This window comes from Pygoscelis adeliae, unplaced genomic scaffold (genome assembly GCF_000699105.1).
Source record: "Pygoscelis adeliae isolate BGI_AS28 unplaced genomic scaffold, ASM69910v1 Scaffold513, whole genome shotgun sequence".
Taxonomy (NCBI): domain Eukaryota; kingdom Metazoa; phylum Chordata; class Aves; order Sphenisciformes; family Spheniscidae; genus Pygoscelis; species Pygoscelis adeliae.
In genome coordinates, this window is record NW_008824591.1 from 2,437,841 (window position 1) to 2,457,002 (window position 19,162).

Here is a 19,162-nt window from a genome sequence, read left to right on the forward strand (position 1 = left end):
GAAGACATTTTAGGTAGCAGAGGTTTCCTACGTATTGCAAGGAGGATGCAGAGACTGACTCCCTATGTATGTACACCAATATCTATCGGTGCACACATATTCATATGTACATTCAACATATATTCAAGTAAACTCAAATAATTTGCCATTTAACCCATCTCAGGGGACCAGATTCCACAGCAGGTTGCTCATTACACTTACGAGCTGAATTTTACCTGCAGCTCATGCCCTTTACACACATCCTGCTATCGATTCAGAGAAGTTGACAAGGGCAGGAGCTGTTCCTACTCCGCAGCCCTGCGGCATTTCCCCCCTAATCTGTACTTAATGACACATTTTGTTCTGCGCCCCCCACCAAAAGCATACGTAAAACAGTATTTTACTTTCGTAAAACAGTACTTTCAAAGCAGTCAGACTTGCTCCTGAGAGAAAACAAAAGCCTCAAATTTATTTGACACTGCCCTCATCTTGAACTAATTCAGCGCAAGCAGACCTTAAAATACATTTTTGGAGAGCATCTGGCATTCCTCCCGATACTACTTGAGCCATTTATCATTCCTATTTGGACCCCAAAACAGCCTCAGAGTCCATAAAACCTTGCTACAGCATGCAATTTTGCTCAGGCTCTCCCAGTCTCCTTTGAGATTTAAATGGTTCCCAGACACCTATTTTCCCATCCTCCAGCAGGGAGCAGATCTCCCATTTCAGCGTCGCATGGTAGTAAGGGTAGCGTGGGTTTGGGGTGAACACACCCCAAGTTACGTTCTCCCAAGGAAATTACATTTTTTCCTAAATCTAGAGCATCACTGAGTACTTAAGAAGAGGAGAAAGGATGCGCAGGCTGCTTGAACTTGTGCCAATCCCTGCCAGACACCCTCACCCGAACTCTCACCCATCCTTGGCCCCCCAGATCACCCATCAAAGCCACGCTTGCTTAGGGAAGGGGGGAGAAACCACACACCCCCGCATGATAAATTCAATCTACTTACCATGAACCTGTTTTTTTATTTCTTTGGCAGGATCCAGCCACGTCTGTAAGAGGATAAAAACATTCACAGTGTAACAGACGTTCCAGAAACACCACAGAAAACTGCAAATAACTAAAAATACGGCAAAAAGACAACATTTGACACGAATGCAGCCATGGAAACTGGAGAGACGGTGCATTTTTCACAACTTTTACTCCAGTCTGTGGTCTCGGTGGGTGCATTTCCAACTCTTCACCTACCAGCTACTCATAGGGGAGGCAGGAGGAACAGGAGGAAAAAAAAAAAGAGGCAGCATATTAGGGCTGCAAGCACATAGCAGCAGGTACGGTTGCAGCCACATCCTGCTACGAGGGGCAATTGTACAACACATTTTTTTCCTCCAGCACTTTTAAAAATAGGCAAATAGGATGTTTGCATTCATTTTAGGCACCCTGTCTCCATACTTACCCTATTCAGAACAAAGATTGCCAAGACTTTCTATTATTAGCTATGGTTTTTAACAACCTTATCACTGAAATACGAGTGAAAACATCCAATCGCTGTGAAAGGCTGGAATATTTTACAGGAGCGTGACATAAACTTCGTCTCTTTTAAGTATGACTCAAGTTTCTAGCAATTATCTCAGCTACAAATTTAGAAATATATCCTTTTTCCTCCCCCCTCTGTAATTTGGGGTTTTGTGGGATCGTGGTGCAACATAAGCCTCAAAAAACAACTCCTGCTTTTGCCAGCATGGTCTGAGCAACTCCCGGCACGTCAAGCCTGAGCCTTTGCCTTTGCAGAGGTCAGGGTCTGCCCCACTGAAGGTGACGGCGCAGTGCTAACAGCCCTCCTGGAGAGGCTACATTAAACCACCTTCTTCATTTTCACGAGCCCTGAGCAGGATTTGGATGTCCAGATCTCCCAAGGTGAAGGAATTAATTCATTGAATCCCCCAAGCTAATCTGTCTTGACCAGAAGGACACGTAACTTCATGGCAGGGAGACAGCGATACTTACATTTAATCTTATCTTTTTATATGCTTGTCCCTCTAACCTATAAAACTGGGGATACAAAATCCATTTGAAAGGTAAACGTGCCACTTGCTGTCTTTTTAGGGCCACCGTTTTAAGCAAAGCATCTCTACGTCCACACTGGTGCCACGACTGCTCGTTACTGCAGTGATAAGGGCTGGGTTTCGGGCAGCCGAGCCCGGGGTGCAGTCATGCATCCCCGGCACTCACCCTGCCTGATCCAGCAGACAATGACGGGTACAGCAATTAACGGCACTTTTATCCACACTGTGTCATGAATCAGTGGGAAACAATCCTCCCTTTCAGAGCAGCATGAGCACCAAGCTCCTTCGGTGCTGACCAGCTGCTCTATCCACTGTCACAATCTCCTATTCCCACTGTCACCCTCTGCTATCCCCATGCGGGAAAATGCCCGTCTCCAGGAACGTTTATTCCCTAAATACCAAGGTGGAAAATCCCACATACAACCCTTCCCTGTCCTGGAATACACACGTGCATCCCCGTCTGCCCCACACAGCTGCGGGTGAGGCGCAGAAGCTCATCTGTTGGATTCCTATTAAGATGATTTCTACCCGTGAATCAGTAACTCAGTGTCAGGTCTTGTTTGAAGTTACAGCAAGAAAGATGGAGCTTCAGATTTCGAAGTTCAATGAAACGTAACCAGAAAAGATTCCCAAGAAAACGGGGTTTTCCCCCCATCAGAGCAAACCAGACTTCCACCGAGCAGCTTACTCTGCACTGGAGCTAAAACTCACGCACAGCGGCTTTACCTTCCTCAGCTCCCAGCTGTGGGACACAAATCTGACAAAACTGTCTGTTTTCAGTCCCTACAGTTGAAAAGCTCACAGCCCCTTAGCCCTTGTTGGCTGGGGGGAAGGAGGTGAACGCTTTTGCCTTCGGAAGAATCGACGCCAGCATGCCCGGATGCAAGAAGAGCAAGTCCCGGGGGTCTTGGAGATGCAGCAGTGAGCTACCCACAGCACAAGTGTGAGAAGTTGAGCTGCTCCAGCTAAACTCTTTTTGCTCTTAATTGGATCAAAAAGTACACCCATCCCTCCCTCTGCAAGCACAACAAACTCCTAGAGTAGAAAGTCCAGGCTATATACATGGAAGCAAATTTCACATACAAGAAAATAGCAAGATACCAAAGACAGTAAAACAAACCCAAGACAGAGCTCTGCCTGCCTCAAATAGCGATGGGGTGTTGTTTTGCCTGTGTATTAAAAATTCACACTTGCAATTATTAAGTATTTAATGACAAATGTCTGTCAGCCACGGTAACCTGGCCTGTAAGTGACTGCTGTAGGTGAAGCACGAGACTAGTCAGAATGTGGACCAGCGTAACTGGTCTAAAGGACATAAAAGTGGGCCCCTGATTTCAATTTAGCACACTTTTGGCTAGCTTCATGAAACAGAGCTTGAGTAATTGCTTGAGTAATTGCTTGAGTTAAAGCGTAACCAAGGATTTAAAAGATAAGACGCTGCTTGAGCCTAACCAAACAAAGACCTTAAACTGAAACCGTATGAGTAAGAGTTTTGGGATGAAGAGCCACGTGTGTTTTTTCGCAAGGCAAAGCTTCGACTCAAAACGGCTCTGGATGGCTCCGACCAAACATTACAAAAAAATGACACCAGTGCCAGGGCAGCCAGCTTTTACTCCTGCCGACTGCTCAGCCTTACACCTTTGGTGAGCGCAGGCTCCAGGACTGTGAAGTTCCCCTGCAGTGTGTCGACATTCAGACTCATCTTCTATAGCCTAAGAGTGGTTAACCTATTCTTAAAATCACAATAAAAAAAAACAAACCCTGCTGCTTTTCTACAGTGAGAAAAGCCTCATCTTCCCCTAACTTCTTGAGCTATAGTTTTACAAATTAATGGCATCATTTTGCAGTAAACTAATATAATGAATTTTCTCCAGGTGAAGATACAAGTTCATGTAGCTTTTTAACTAAAATCCACACTCCTGTAGTCATTTATTCACAATTTCTGCCTCTGTGATGACCCTCTTAGTCCTTTTTTGGGGAGGACACCAAAAGGAGTTTTAAGAAGAGCTTATGCACCACCTCCTCCCCAGGGGAGATTATCCTTTTGAAAGAGCTGAACCCACCCCGGTGCAGAACACCCACGCAACAGCAGCTGCTTACCCTGGAGGTCGGCGTGTCCCATATGGCCAAACCAAAGTAGTCTTCTTCCAGGAGATTGAGGTGGTCACAGACTTTTTTAAGTAGATCCTGCCCCTTGGCGTGTTTCTGCAAATAGACAAAAGAAATTCTGTAGGACGGGCTGGTTTTTGCCTGCCCTCGTTCACGGGAGAGGGGAGAAAGGGAATGTAATCAAACCACACTGTATGTTATCAAGAAGGGAAAGAAGTCCTGAGTAGCTCCAAATCAGATCTCCCGGCCTTTTCTGAGCAAGCACCCCTTATAGGAAAGAGCATCAGGCATAGAAATTCAAACCGGAGAGGCAATGGGAACTGCAGTGGGTCTCTCTGCTACCACTAGCTCCGTGTCTGAAGCCCCCCTAAAGCTGAGCTTCTCAACACAACTCAGTAAACACCAAGGATCGGTAGCGATTCTCCCTCCCAAAGTACATCTGCTGCACTGGTATCTCCCAGCTCCAGGCTGTCAATCAGGCACTGATCAGAAGATGATCAACGCGGGGTATGAAACTGCTGCTGCAACCCACTGCTATAGTCCCCCATTTTGGGGGCAAGCTGGCTCAGGAGGGTCACAAAAGAAACAGCGTCTGAGAAGCAAAGACCAGCATTTCGTGACCTTTTCATCAACCCGATCTGCTGATGAAACCCAGCTTCTCCAGTTTTGCCTTATGCACGGAAAGCTGCTTAGCACACAACTTCTTGCCTCCAGAAACACACTTTGAGCATTCCTATCTCCTCTTTTTTTTTTTTTTTTTCCCCAAATCCTGCAGGAGAGAACTGGCCCTAGGAACAGATACCCTTTTAGTCCGAAAGCATGAAGGAAAACATCCCTGAGGCACAAAACTATGGTAACCAGAAGCAGCTAATTCTATTGGAGGCTTTGCTAAAAAGAAAGTGCAGTTCCAGTGACGCAAAATAAGCTTTACTAATGCATATTGCTTGGGCCCGCATCTCTCCTTTCAGTCATATTTGCATGGCAACTGATTGAAGACCATAGGTTTGTTTTATTCCAGTCCTTCAGCTGTAAGGTCCTTAGTGCATACGTTGCAACTCTATAGGTAACACAGTGCATGTGTTAGCCTGGATATTTCTCAAGGAATTGGCACTGAAAGACATTCAGGAATTAAAAACCTCCCATGGCTGTCAATTGGAAAGGATGCCTGAAAGCACTTATTCTTCTTGGAGAAAGGCCTTTGTGCTGGTCTTTGCCTACACCTTTGCAATTCCTTCCCAATTAAGTCTTAATAAGTTCTCAAAATGCTAGAGTAGGATTATACTGGCGTTAAAGCCAAGGGTACTTGTCAAGTCAAGAGGGTCTCACCGACACAGCAGCCCCTCCTAATCCTCTCCGCAGTGCCCATCACCACTCTCCGGACGTACAGAAAGAGACTTCTACCACCCTGCTCGAGTCAGGACCAACCACACCACCACCAGCCCTCCCACCAACAGCGTCCGTGCAGCCTGCTGGTATTTGAAGGCATCGCTGCAGCAAACTCATGCACAAAGCCACAGCAAGCTGACACCGGCGGAGACGCTGCCACCAACGTTTCGGGGAACAGTTTCTTTTCGGGGGCTGCACACAAAATCCCTGGCAAAGGCTGGCTGCAGGTGGGGAAGACCATCGGGGCGGTGATGCTCCGAGCTGATCCCGGGCAATAACAGCAGCGACGCCGTTACACAAACGGCCGGCGCTGACCTACTTGCCCAGGATCACCCAAGGTAACCGCTTTCACAAGGCGCCCTGTGCCCAGATACCCTCTCCTGGCCCATTTAGCCAGCGGGACTGGGGAAAAACAAGCTGATGGAAGTATGCTCGAATGGTTAAGTACCAGATTATTAATATTCTGGACAAGTGCTTCAATACTGAAATGGGGATTTCTGCGAGCTTTTTATTGCCCTGACAGCAAGACGGCCCTGTGAGAGAATGCACAAAATAAAGCAGAAGAAGAGCTCTCAGATGAAGGGGTTTGCAGTGCTGTAAGTCAACATAATAATTTTAAATTGTTTACTGCAAATATATTCAACTGCAGGCTAAACACAGCATGTTTTTCTTTACATCCAAGCTCCAGGAGTTATGTTAGCCAGCACCCTGATAAGTGAAGGTACCTTGGGTGAACAGAAAAGCACAAATCAACTTGACAACCCATTTTATTCAAAGGAAAGGGGCAGAAGATATTTAGGCATGCCAACCTAACACAAAAACCTAAACTCTAGTCTGGGATACAAATGAGAGAGAAGATGAACAGCAAGTAAGATAACTTTTTTTTCTTTAAGCTTCTCCCCACCTTTAGAAAGCAAGGCACCCTGGAAATTGTAGAACAATAAAAAGAGAGATTCCTAGGCACCCAGAGATTTTTACAACACACTAAATAAGCTGTTATAGCTTACAGCAAGATTGTTCTGCAGTAAAGCCTGTCATGTAATTCACTGGCAGCAAATTAGAGCCCTGCTAAATGGTGTTTGTGGTGATTTTTCAAGGGGAGGAGAAGGGAGAGGGCAAAGAGAAGCAGAAGCAAACCCCACAAGTACTTACATCCACAGCACACTCAAAAATGGTGTCATCCAGCAAGACGACTTTGCAGTACATGTTTCTGTGTCTTTTTACTGTTCTCTGGGCAGCTTTCAAATCCTTCTCCGCTTTGGTCTCCGGAGTCTCTTGTTTCGGCTCTGGCTTGGCGCACTCTTCCTTCGCTTCCCCCCCTTCCTTGCCCCCAAGGTCTCTGCTGTCCGGCTCGTCGTCGTCCCTCCTCTCCTCCTGCGCAGGCTGAAACCCCCACATCACCCAAGTTGCAATTTAGACGTGTCAAGCAAAAAAAACCATCACATGAAACAAGCATCGCATAGGTGCACTGCAGGGCTGGGATCTCACCCCAGAATTAGTTATCTGACTTAAATGTGTAACCCAGGACCTGGAGCAGCAGCTTGGATGAGCAAGGTAATGATACTGATTTTTAAAGACCTTCAAGTCATTCTCAAGTCCTCATTTAATAAAGTATGTAATAAAAAAGAAAAAAGGGTTGATTAGAGAAATCAGGGCAGATTACATCATGCAAATCTTCACGGTCTTAACAGCAGCACCTTTTGGACCAGTAAGTTTTTCTCCTCCTAGGCAAGACACCCAGCGCACCCACTGCACGTGCCCCCACACTCCCACTGCCGCCCTGGGCTTTGCTCCAGTGCACTGGAGCACTCGGTAATGCAGCAGTGGCATTAAAAGCGGGGGTCAGTGCTGAGATTTCACGGCCGTCTGAGCTGACCGAGCAGCTCTCTGCCACCAAAAAGGGAAGGCAGCCTTCATACCACTCTGCCTTTGCCTACTGAAGCACTTTGCAAGCCAGTTTAACTCACTAAAATAGCAGAAAGAGATGCAGTTTGGGGACAGGAGGAGGAAGGAAGTTGGGGTTTTTTTTCCACTGCCATTTCAGCAGGTTAAACGAGTTCACGGCAGGCTCTGACAAGTGCTGGAAGTGGCTCAATGCAGCAGGAGCACGCAGCCACGGCAGAGGAAGAGCAAAACCCTGCCTTTTCAGCCCATCACATCTCATGAAATCACACCCAGGCACAACTGCACGGAGGTATTTAAAAACTAAATAATGTCCACAAGCTGCTGACTTCTGTTCCACCAGGGCCAGGACAATCGGAGGCAGGGAATCAGTCAAAGCTCGTAATGCCCGTTGGTCAGCATTTATCAAACAGGCAGCACTTCGCAAATGCTTTCACAGCAGAAATATCTGCCGAGTGTCACAGTTCAAAAAGCCACTGACGTTGATCTAAATTAAGAACTAAAAAAAAAAAAAAAGGCACAAATGCTTCGTCTGAAACGAACAGCCCATGGTGAAGGAAGGCTGTGGGTGCACACTCACATGTGCTCAGAAGCAGCAAATCAGAGTTAAACAGAGAAAGAAATCATGCATTTCCTCTTGAAGACACAATTTCTGGGCTGAAACTGCCTGAAAATTTCCAGCTCCTCCCCATTCTGCTAATCCCAACCCTCAGAGGTACAAAACACGAGCAGAGATCATCCCATGGTTTTCACAGGCTCAGAAATTTGGGAAAAGAAAGAAAAAGGTGTTACCTACTACCTTCTCTACAACTTTGTAAGTTTAAGGAGGTGGATTTACAATTACTGCCTATGGTTGGCAATGCTCTAACTTGTAAAGTACTGCTCCAAAAGTCAGAGTTTGCAGATATGTAACACCTCTCTGGAGCCCATCCAAAACTTCAGGCAGGGGGCAAGTAATCCAGATTTTACCACGAATGTGCTATGACTCCAGCAATACACACAGGTTGGTTGGGTTGTAAGAAATCCCCATCTCCAGAGAAGGGGCACCCGCCTTTCTCTAACTCCAGGCAGCCACACTAGTAACGGCAGAGCTGCAATCACCCAAGGAGTAAGAGAGGGCATCCAATGCCCTCTAATCAATAACCCCCTGCAGCTTTGTGAATGTCTCCCTCTGGGTGTGTCTGCCTCGGTTTCTACCATGCTTTAAAAACTTTAAATTTTGCATGAAAAATGACCCTGGCTGTAAAGAGTAGACATCAGACGGCTACTAGGAGCTGGGTTCAGCCCACGTGCTGTGCAGAAATCCCTGTCTACATGATGCATAAGCAGAAAATATTTGTATTTGGCAGGCTCAGCACCAGCCCGGACTGAACAGATGACCAAGTCCTGAAATGCCACGTTTGTGCTCCTTGAAGTTGAAGAAACCCTCTCCCAAATCCACGTCCTCTTGCAATCCCCACCTCACGCCACTGACCTGCCTTTATTCTGCACACACCAAGGACATCCCGACGAGCAACCGCTCCGTCGTGAATTATGAATTTGAACCCTAGTTCTGATGTGACTTCCCACGCCTCAGCAGAGTAAAGAGTCAGCACGGGGCGTTTTAATTTATACTGTGAAGTGTGAGCACAATTTCAGGAGCAGGTACTTTGCAGGACAGTCTGATACAGGAATGCAAGAGTGGGAAGTAAGAGATGCAACACGGGGAGCTGACAAAAGCCTTTTTAGCATCTCATGAGTTTTTCTGACCAAGCTTACCATCCTAGGATATGAAGTTTTTATAGTTTTGGCTGAAAAGACATGTTTTCAAGAACAGAAGGGAGCATGCCACGTGGAGCAGGGTGTTTTACCTGTGTTTCTGCACTGCTTAGGGAATGGAGATCTAGTGATGGATCGGTTTTGAGCTCAGGCTCAGGAGCTGCAATTGGGGCTTTCACCAGGATGTCTTCATCAGGGCTGGCTCCTAATCCCAGGTCTTTCTGGTCCCCTCCCGCCTCTTTAGGAGCATCAGTGTCTTTGTCCTCTTCAGACACCTGAGACTTGGGCCTCCTGAGAAAGGATGAGAAGAGGCGGGAGAGACCCCGGCCCTCGGAGGTGCGGCGCTCCTTCTTGCTCTGCTCCTCGTGCGTGGGCGTATCGCCGTTGGAGGCCTTCTGCTTCTGCCCTGCTGCAGGCTGTCCCTCCGACGTCTGCTGAGCCCCTTCTTCTAGGGAAGCCTCTTGTTTTTGTGTTTCAGCAGCTCCTTCCTCCTCCTTGGCTTGCTGCTGCTCTGAATTGTCAGCGTCCGCCGCTAGACTCTTCTCTGTTGTCATGATGATGCTGTAAGAGAGGTGCGAAAGGTCTCAGTCAAGAGCTTTCCAATATTTAAGTTTGCATTAAGCTATTCAAACCAAGCCACAAGCACAGACACGCCACGTTCCCCAGTCACAGCACCATGTCCTGCCAACTCCGGCCTACAAAGTCACTAAGAGCAAACAAATCATTCATTTTGCTAAGGTTTGCTTTGATAGAAACATCTCTATCGACATTTGCCCATGCATCTTCCACCATTTGGATGACGCCGACTCCAAACCGCTGAATGCCCTGGCACCAGGTCTGCAGCCTGACAAGAGCAAATGACTGAAAAACGGAAACAAGATTAGGGAAAGGGGAGGAGATGGCAGGAGGTCTTGCCCCACAGGGCTGTCCTGAGGTCCTCTCTTCCTCCAAGTCCCTGTTCCCCTCTGGCAGTACTGGCTGTGGGAGCGGAGCAGATGAGAATCATAGAATCATTTAGGTTGGAAAAGACCTCTAAAAGATCATCGAGTCCAACCATATGAGAACACACACATGAGCAGGCAACCTTCCTCCTACCACGCCATGCCAAAATCCCAGACGGCCTGCGATGGCTTGCTGTGTTAGAGCATCCTTCTCCACAACCGCAACTGGAGGGAGAAATCTGCTACTTGAGAGTCAAAAATTGCACGGCCGAAACAAATTTTAACAGCTCCTCACTTCTAAATGTCCCTGAAAGAGGCCACAGATCCTCACCATGAACTAAAAAAGGGGATATTTAAACATGATGAACCACACTGATGCTCTGCTCCAGATGGGACTCATCAGTGTTGATCAACTACATTGATCTGCACAAGAAAGGTCCAGTGAAACAGAGCAGGCTTCAGGATTCACAAGATCTTTGCATTGCACATTGGAAAAATGTAAGAGGAAACGGCTTCCAAACAACGCCCATAACAGAGAGCAGATTTCTTCAGAGCCTGTGCTATCAAGCTGATGCAGCGTTTATTTCAACTTTAGCCTGGGCTGTTGACACAAAAAGGTGGAAATCACATGAGAAGAATATCTATTTAAGGTATAAAGAGGACCCAAAATAATCATGCTGTAGAGAGGATAGAACTAATCTTTGCACGTTGCATCACATGTATCTGCAGCAATAAATTGCCACTGCTTGCACAGAGCAAATAGCATATAATCCAATACGCCTTTCAATCCCACCAGCCCAAGCCTCGGCATACAAACATTTGCTCAAAACACATACTTAAAATTAAGAAACACTTCAAGATGTCACCCTCCTACATATTATTGCATTCAACAATTTTAATTTAACTCATCCTGATTGCCAAAATAACCAGAGTGCTTGAAAGAGAAAAGCCCTCCTAGCTTTCCAAAGTACTCTTCCCCTGCATTTAATGCAAAAGCTTACTATTATTCTTAAAGCTGAGGTTAAAACAAAGCAGCATTAGAGAACTTCACTGAATTTGTTTCCCCAGCGATGCAAATTTCCTGGGCTTACAAGGTTTGTTTTGTTTTCAGTTTTAGTTTTTTGGGTTTTTTTTGCAGGGAGGTCTTTTGTAAAAGCAGGGATGGTGACCCGCAAGGTCTGTGCTCCCATCGGAGTGATCTGGAGCTGCATCAGATTTGGGACAGGCTCTCTGAACTCTGTGAAACCTCTTCACTTGGACTTAGCCCCACCAGCCAACTTTGGGGATGAGCTGCAGGGCCCATTTTAGCCTGGTCTCCTGCAGAAGCCAGGTTTAAAGCCTCATGCCCTACACACCATCTCCCCTCAGTGAGCTGCTCTGGGTTTCTCCAAACCCAACGGAGAGGTGGAGGCCACTGAAACAGCAGCTTTCTACCTGCACTGAGAAAACGGGCATTCGAGAGCAGACAGCCTGCACGGGCATCCGCGGGCACCTGATGCACCAGGGACATCGCAAGGCAAAGATGGTGCCAAAACCCAGATGCGTCAAGGCTCCGAGCTAGATGGAGACGCAGATGCGCAGAAAACCACACTGCATCGGTTCTCCTCCTCCGGTGCTTTGCACAGGAGAAGACCAGACAGCTTGGCATAGCCCAACCAAGGCAGCGAGAGCACGCAAGGGTAATTCTCCAAAACGCTGTTGAGTTGGGCATTATGCCACCTCGTTTCCCCAGCAGTCTCGCAGGAGTTTGTTTTTGCAAGATTATCACGGAACAGGCTCTGTGAGAAAGCTGTAAAATCCAAGTTAAATGAAAGGCTACGACGGATTCACACAGCATCCCGCTGGCTCCCACCACCACCCTTGAGGAGGGGACAGCTTCGCGCCTGCCACTCACTTCGGAGAGAAAGGAAAAAACAATCTGCAACGCTGAATTTCCTTCTCCCCTAAACCAGAAACATCCGCAGTTCGGTTCAGGAGAGGTTTTGAAGGGGCTGCGCACTCATGGGGGGGCACAGGGCTGCGATCAGTTTGCGGACGCAGCAGCCGGTGACTTGCTCCTGCAGCTCTTGCTGTTGTTTCTGTTCCTCCCATGATCCCTTGCTAGCGCGCGTGGATGCTGCTGGCCCCGTTAGCAACACACGACTCCGTCTGCAGAGTCACCCCAGCCACCACGCAGCCAATTCACGTTATCAACAGCTCTCCAAAAACTCCTAGAGATGCTACAAGGTGGTGCAGCGGGCAACAAGCTACATTCAGCCAAATGCACATCACCCCAAGCCCACGATGCAGGACATGCATGGCCTGGCAGGCCTGGCATGGCAGGATGCCATGGCCAACTCCCAGGGCAAAGCTCCTGATGCCCCGGCTTGCACAGGGATAGATGCGTTGCAAGACTGTCCCACCACGAACCCATGAAAATAGCGAGCTCCCTTTTGCACCAGCTGCCAGAGCAGTCTGCTTTGTAGTTGCTTCCTACTGTGTTTGTTTTGAATAAATACATTTGTAAGAATCATTATCTAAACACACACTGGAAGCGCATTGCTCTTGAAAATAAAAAAGAATTGAGGCTCTTGAAATGACGACTGCAGGGAGGGCACAGCTGAAGAGCAGCTCTTATCAGCCACAGTAAACAAGAGGGACAGTCGACAAACAAACATTTCCTCTGGAAGTAGTTTTCTCTCTTTAAATACCAACCTTTCTGGAACAAGAAATGTTTACTTGTTTGGATTTCAAAGCCGCAGTCGCAGACCTTTCCTGGTGCGGGAAGGTGGGTCTCGCTGGCAATGAGCAAACATCTCCGCGTCTTTCCTCCATCCCCCAGGAACCACCTCACAGCTCGGCCAGAACCCCTCAGCAGGGCTGGGGATGCGGAGATGGGCACGTGGGAGCCCTTCCCTTCCCGCCCCTTCCCAATAAACATTTCATAGCGGCCGCCAGCACCAGTAACTCACTGGGTGCGGGCAAACATCTTGCTGCAAGACCCAAGCGCGCTCGGCCGCTGCGTGGGCTCACAGCTGGTTCCCTCCCTTTGAAGTTTTATGTTCAGAAATGGTTTCCCCAGACCAAAAACAAAGAGATCTGTAAACAAAGAAAAAAAACCAGAGGCCGTATTATTTAAAAAAAAAAAAAAAAAAGCACCTTTGCCGCACAGAGATGTTTGCTAAGCAGCATTTTGTTTCCAACCTAGCCCACAGCACAGCTGACATGAAGAGCGAGGTTCCCGCTCTGCTGCTCTTCAACTCATTATTTGGAGAAAGCACTGCCCGCAGCCAAACCACAAGCAGGTTGGTTTGGTTTTTTGTTTGTTTGGTTTTTTTAAACTAAATTTTCTCCCATCGCTATTCCGCAAGGCAACTCTGCAGAGCCTGCAGGTGCTTCAGGAGCTCCCTGGATGCCGGCAGAGGATGCTCTGCTCTTGTAGAAGCACCCAAGCAGTGCTGCTCACCTCCTGCTCTGAGCTGCCACACTTGTAAATGCTGGATTTGGGGATTTTTTTGGTAGAGGATGAGGGTTTGGTGCCAGACAGCCTGTAAAAGGCAGACTCTTCACAAGTCTAGTGCAGAGAAGGCGTTTAACGCTACGGAAATAAGCAAATCACAGCAAAACTTAGATATGATCCCACATAGAGATTTCAGAGTAAAAATCTCATCAGAAAAGAGTTCAAGTATGTATTTATATTTAAGCATTTTTAAGTTTAAGAACATCCTACTCCAGACTTTAGCACCAGGAAGCAATCTGAAGAAAAGGTAATTAAACACACCCAGAGCAGCCTCTGGGGAGAAGAGGCTTCTCCCACTCGAGACCTGCACCGCAGGTTGACCTTCCCACCAACAGCACCCCCCTTCACCTGCACCAGATCAGCCCCCAGAAGAGGACCTGGACCTCCAAGTATCCCACAGCACTACCGGGAACATCAGTGCTTCGATGATGAAGAGGGAGCCCCGCACAACTCTTCTGAAAAGGTATCAGCATCTCTGAACACCAAACGTCAAAGCGAACGGCTACAGGGGCACCTTATGAACCTGTTGTGCCCTGCACAGCAGACCCTCCAGCCACCCGAATATCCCAAGCCCCCCCCCCAGCCTCAGGGCTCACCCCCGTTTCTATCCAAGGACATGGCTGTAGGCAACACACAGCATCTCTGCAGGCTTGTCGTCACCTATACACTCACTCTGCTTTTCTGCATCAAGATCCTTTAAACAAAAGAGACTTAAGGCTTAAAAGGAGTACAATGGCTCATTGCTCATCCTGTTCCTAACATCCAGGGTTTGATCCAACGCTAATTAGTATTCGGTGAGCAGAAGACAGCAAAACTCGGTTTCAACCCCACACCGTTCCACGGGCTCTGCTCTTGCAGGCGTCGAAAGACAACCACCCTCCAGTCAAACCATTCCCCTTTTCCCGCCCGCACACACGCACAACAATTTATCTAAAATGTGGATTTTAGAGTAGCTCAACAGATCCCAGTAGATCCCTGTTGAGAAAGCCTTCAAGCCTGGAGGATGCAGAATTACCCACTCACTGCGCCTGTGCTCCCGGAAGGTTGTCATTAAGTGATGATGAGTTAGTTCTCTGGAAATAAGGATGCTGCTCGTTTGGGTTGTTTCGTGACAAGTTACAGAGGCTCAAAGAAACACTAATATTTAGATACATGTCTATCACTGTCTCCTACCTGTCAGCGTGCTCCAGCCTCTCTTATTTAGGCACACAAATAAGCACAGTAATAGTAAAATCTAACTTATCCCTGCTTCCAAGCCTGGAAAAACGATTTATGGCTCATGCCATAACTTACTTAATTCCCAGTGTTTTAGTCTTTCAGAGAGAGAAGAAAAAGGACTGTCCGCCGGGAAGGTTCATTTCTCGGAAACACAAACCATTTCGCAATGATGCCCAACACCAGATAATGGTAATCACGCTGCTGGAACAAACTGTCTTGACCTTCCTACCCAAAAATGTGGGGCTTCACTGAATGCTACAGCTCCAGCAAGAGCTGGAGACAATGATAAGAAAGAAATTTCTGCTAAAAATAGGCAAAAATCAAATAGTTTCAGCAACAGTGTGGGTTTTTTTTAAAAACGCATTCCTTCCCATTTCATAATATGTGTGAAAAGCACACAATTCACCAGGGAAACTACACAGAACATTGCTCTGAAATAGATTGCGCAGGCTGAAAATTCAGTTTTTTCAAGACCTGGTGCATGTGCAACAAAGCTGCGTCTGTGGGTGGGAGAGGAGGAAACTGCAACCACCACAAGCAGGACTCGCCCCACGCGTGTGTTCGAGTAACACATCCTACACGTGATTTTTACTACAGTTAGAAAAAGACAGCAGAGAACTGGTTTGGGGGGGTGGGGGTGGTGATGCTTAAACAAAATAAGAAATTCAAATGCAATAAAATCAGCCTCTCACTAAGAAATTCAAACAACTTTAAAATACTGTAAAGCACCAGAACCTTTCAAAAATTATTTAATATATTTTATTAGAGGAATAATTAGCACTGGCATTTTATAACCACTGTTAGCATTAACGTGCATCGCCTTTTTGTGCTGATACTTTGGGTCCTGAACAAAAGGGATGCTGTTGCTCAGCCAGCAATGCTGCCTTACCCAGAGGGTAACAGGAGACTTCAGGAGCCTCATCGAACAGGGGAAAAATAAACCACCCAACACAACACAGATGGCACATTACAACCACACGGATTTAATTCTCACAAGACCAGCCCTCATAATCTACTGTATGTCGGCAGCACCATGCCCTTCTTTCATCTTCTGGTATCGTACAGCTTTCCTATTTAAATGAGGGCAAAAAATAGTAGCTCACCATCTGCTGAAAGCAAATCATTTATGTCAAATTGAAGACTGGGCTTATAAAATGACCTGACTAAATGGAGCAGTAAGTGCATTACAACCAAAGGGAGCTGGGAGCTCCTCCCCTCTATCCTCAGAAATCCTCCTGGATGCTACAGAATTCCTTACGCAGGAATTCACGGGCACTGCTCATCGGTAAAGCACTGAAATCTAAATGAAAACATGTATTTGTCACTGGAGCTTTGTCTACAGCAATGGGTTTGGAAAAGCCGCTAATGTGGGACCTGTTAAGAAAACTCACTTGTACTTGGAGCAGTTGGACCCAGAACAGAGCCATGGAGAAGGCACACGCACCAGGCTGCCAGCAAACGAAAGCTGCTCATAGACTATCCCTTCTCCTGCTGCAACGCAGAAGCAGATCAGTAGTTTGCTAAAAAGACTAAGAAAACTGTCAGTTTAATACAAGTGTTGCTTCCTATCCCGTAGGGAGCAGCAGAAGTGACTCTCGGGGTTCCCTTCCCCTGCTTCAACAGACATCAGAGCAGAAACAACATTTTGCCTCGAATGCACGGTGCCTGCCGAAGCTTTCCCTCTGCAGAAACAAGCCTCCAAACCCCTCGACTGCACCAAACCCCTCCCCGCGGAGCAAACCACGAGCTCAGCCTCGCAGGCGGCAGTCGCACCGAAACCCTCCTTTGCAGAAGGAGACGGTATCTGCCTGACCTCGCGGAGGAAGGGAGGGACCCCCGGCACCCATCCCCACCCCGCAGGCAGCTCCGGCACCTGCGCTTTGCAGATAGCATCCCCGGGGCCTGCTCCGTCCCACCAGCCTTCCGCAGAGGCAGGGAGCGTGGGCAGCCCAGCACACACGAAATGAGGCAGGCACCAAAAATCTGTGCAAATAGAAGCAGCGGGAACAGTGCAGCCTGCACGCTCGCAAGAGCGCCACGAGCGAGCGGCACTTTGTCAGGAGCGAGCAAAGCCAAGGACGCGCGGGCTTCATCCCAGCAGGTCACTCCACCAGAACCGCTCCTGACTTTGCACTGAAGGAACACCTAGGGTGGCTACGACAGCAAAACAGAGACGGGAACGCCAGCGCCGCACGTGACAACAGCCTTCTTCCTCCAGCAGCACACCGCTTTCTAAAGCAACAGTTAAACAGAAATAAGCAATAGATCTCAATCAACTGAATAGGAGGATTTTTGCCATGCATTATTCATTAGAGGTTTTTTTTTCCCCCGCTTGAACACAGATGTGTTTACTCACACTGTGCCTCATTTACACTCAAGGTTTAACATAACAGGGCTCATTTTCCTTCCTTACAGTTTTTCAAGCACAGGGGTAAAGCGCTTTTTGCTTTTGTCATTTTCCCTTTGGTTGTTTCCAAACCAAAGCTATAATTAGAACACAAGAGGGACCTGCACGCTCCTTTGATAAAGAGCTGCCTGCTAGATAAATACCACCCGTGCACACACACCTGCCAAGTACGTACCGCTGCAGCACCGAGAGCCAGGAGGATGTCTGATGCTAAAAGCTCCTAACAGGCTTCATCGCCTGCTGCTGCTCTGCAGCGGGTGCCGGCGGCTCCGGCCCATAACACGCGAGCCGTTCCTCTGCTGTGTGCTGGGGACAACGCGCTTAACCACTTGATTTGTAGTTATATGGCTGCAATACAATTTGCATTCATCCAAGTGCCTCAAATACATCTGCCACACCCTGGTACAACACCCAAAATTCATTAAAAATAACCTATTGCGCCAGTTATTTTTGCATTATTAGTTGCACAATACATGCACAACATTTAAACTTATCTAAGGGAAGAGCTTACAAGAAGGGCTGGCATGGCCTGAGTCACGCTAGGCTCACCCTCCACCAAGCCCAGGTAAAAGCTACCTGAAAGCATCCTCTGCCCGGGCTTTAAGCTGGGTTTACTGCTTCAAGATTGCCACCGAATATGAAGAATATTTAAACAAGTTAGCACCTACGCTACCCTAAGCTGATTTCAAGACCTTTTCTCCTGTAAATCAGCCATTCCTTCTCCTCCTCGTGACACCAACACTGCAAAAATACTCAATGCAAAGGAGACTCATTCTCCCCGGCAAGTGTCTGCAGGGAGGATACCCCCAGGACACACTGTCTAGACCAGTCATACAGGGGTCTGCCCAGAGGCAGCAGCCATGTAGTTTTGTTGCTGTTTTAATGAGTTGGTGCCAGCCACAAAGCTGAGTTTCTTTACACGGTTTGCTCTGGTGTGCTCACTGCAGCCATCGAGCAACAAGCACTGAAGAAGGGGGCTGCAAGGGGACAATTGCATCTACAGTAATTATGAGCAAGCCCTGAACATTGCACTTTTAAAGTTTAACAATCCCCACCCACCTAGGAGTGCTGGAAGGCACTGGCCAGCTGCAGGTTATCCTACTAAATTCCTCAGTTCTTGGTTTTCTCAACAGGACAGCCGAGCCCCGGGCGCTTACACCTGCAGAGCAACACAGGGGATGGAGAAGCTGCAGACCTCCTCAGCATCCACCAGCCCGGAATGACGCAGCCCCACCATGGCCACTGGCTCCGGAGACATGACTGGGATGGCTGCAAAAGGTTTAACAAGCCCAGGAAGAATGAGTCAGCTGGCAGGGAGGTTTGTAAAGCTGAGTTTCACTGGGTGGGAACATACCACCACAGGTATCGTACTCACAGCAGCAGCAGCCTGCGCTTGCTCCCAAGCAAGGGCAACGGTTTGTTTGAAGAAGCTGCCACCCTTCGGCATTTTCCCTTTTCTGAAGTCTCCTCTTCTTCTTCCAGGGCTCAGGATCACATGCAGCAACACCAGGACAGCGAGAGGATTTCTCCTCATGAAGGAGGAGAAATCTGTTCCCACCACAAACCACAAGCTGTATACTCCCAGGATCACAGAAAGAACCCAAACTTTAACCGTTTGAAAACTCACATGACCATGAAGCTTAGCTTTAGAAACCACTAAAAGCTAATTAAAGTCCCCTAACAAAACCAGAAGAACCTGCAGAAGCACAAGGCCCACGAGCCCTCTCTGAGCTGGCTGCAGCTCCCCAAGGCACACAGCAATGGGGAATGCAAACTGGGATGCAGACCCCCAGCCAGCTGCTGACCTTGCCTCAAGACTAGGAACTGCAAAGCATCTTCTGTTGGCACCGTGCACAGAAGGGAGGTGGGGAGACACCCGCTCCAGAAAGCTCCCCT

At 47.8% G+C, this 19,162-nt stretch overlaps 1 protein-coding gene across 12 annotated transcripts in view; it reads right to left on the reverse strand.

Moving 5' to 3' along the window:
- The window catches only part of EPB41 (erythrocyte membrane protein band 4.1), an 85,665-nt gene that overhangs the window by 39,531 nt on the left and 26,972 nt on the right, over nucleotides 1-19,162 (reverse strand). For all 12 annotated transcript variants that reach the window (XM_009322250.1, XM_009322249.1, XM_009322248.1 and 9 more), the window contains exons 2-5: nucleotides 9,294-9,762; nucleotides 6,694-6,924; nucleotides 4,147-4,251; nucleotides 990-1,032 (exon numbers count right to left, since the gene is read on the reverse strand). In XM_009322250.1, coding sequence (XP_009320525.1) covers nucleotides 990-1,032; nucleotides 4,147-4,251; nucleotides 6,694-6,924; nucleotides 9,294-9,755 — 841 coding nt within the window. In that variant the 5' untranslated portion in view covers nucleotides 9,756-9,762. The remainder of the gene's footprint in view (nucleotides 1-989; nucleotides 1,033-4,146; nucleotides 4,252-6,693; nucleotides 6,925-9,293; nucleotides 9,763-19,162) is intronic.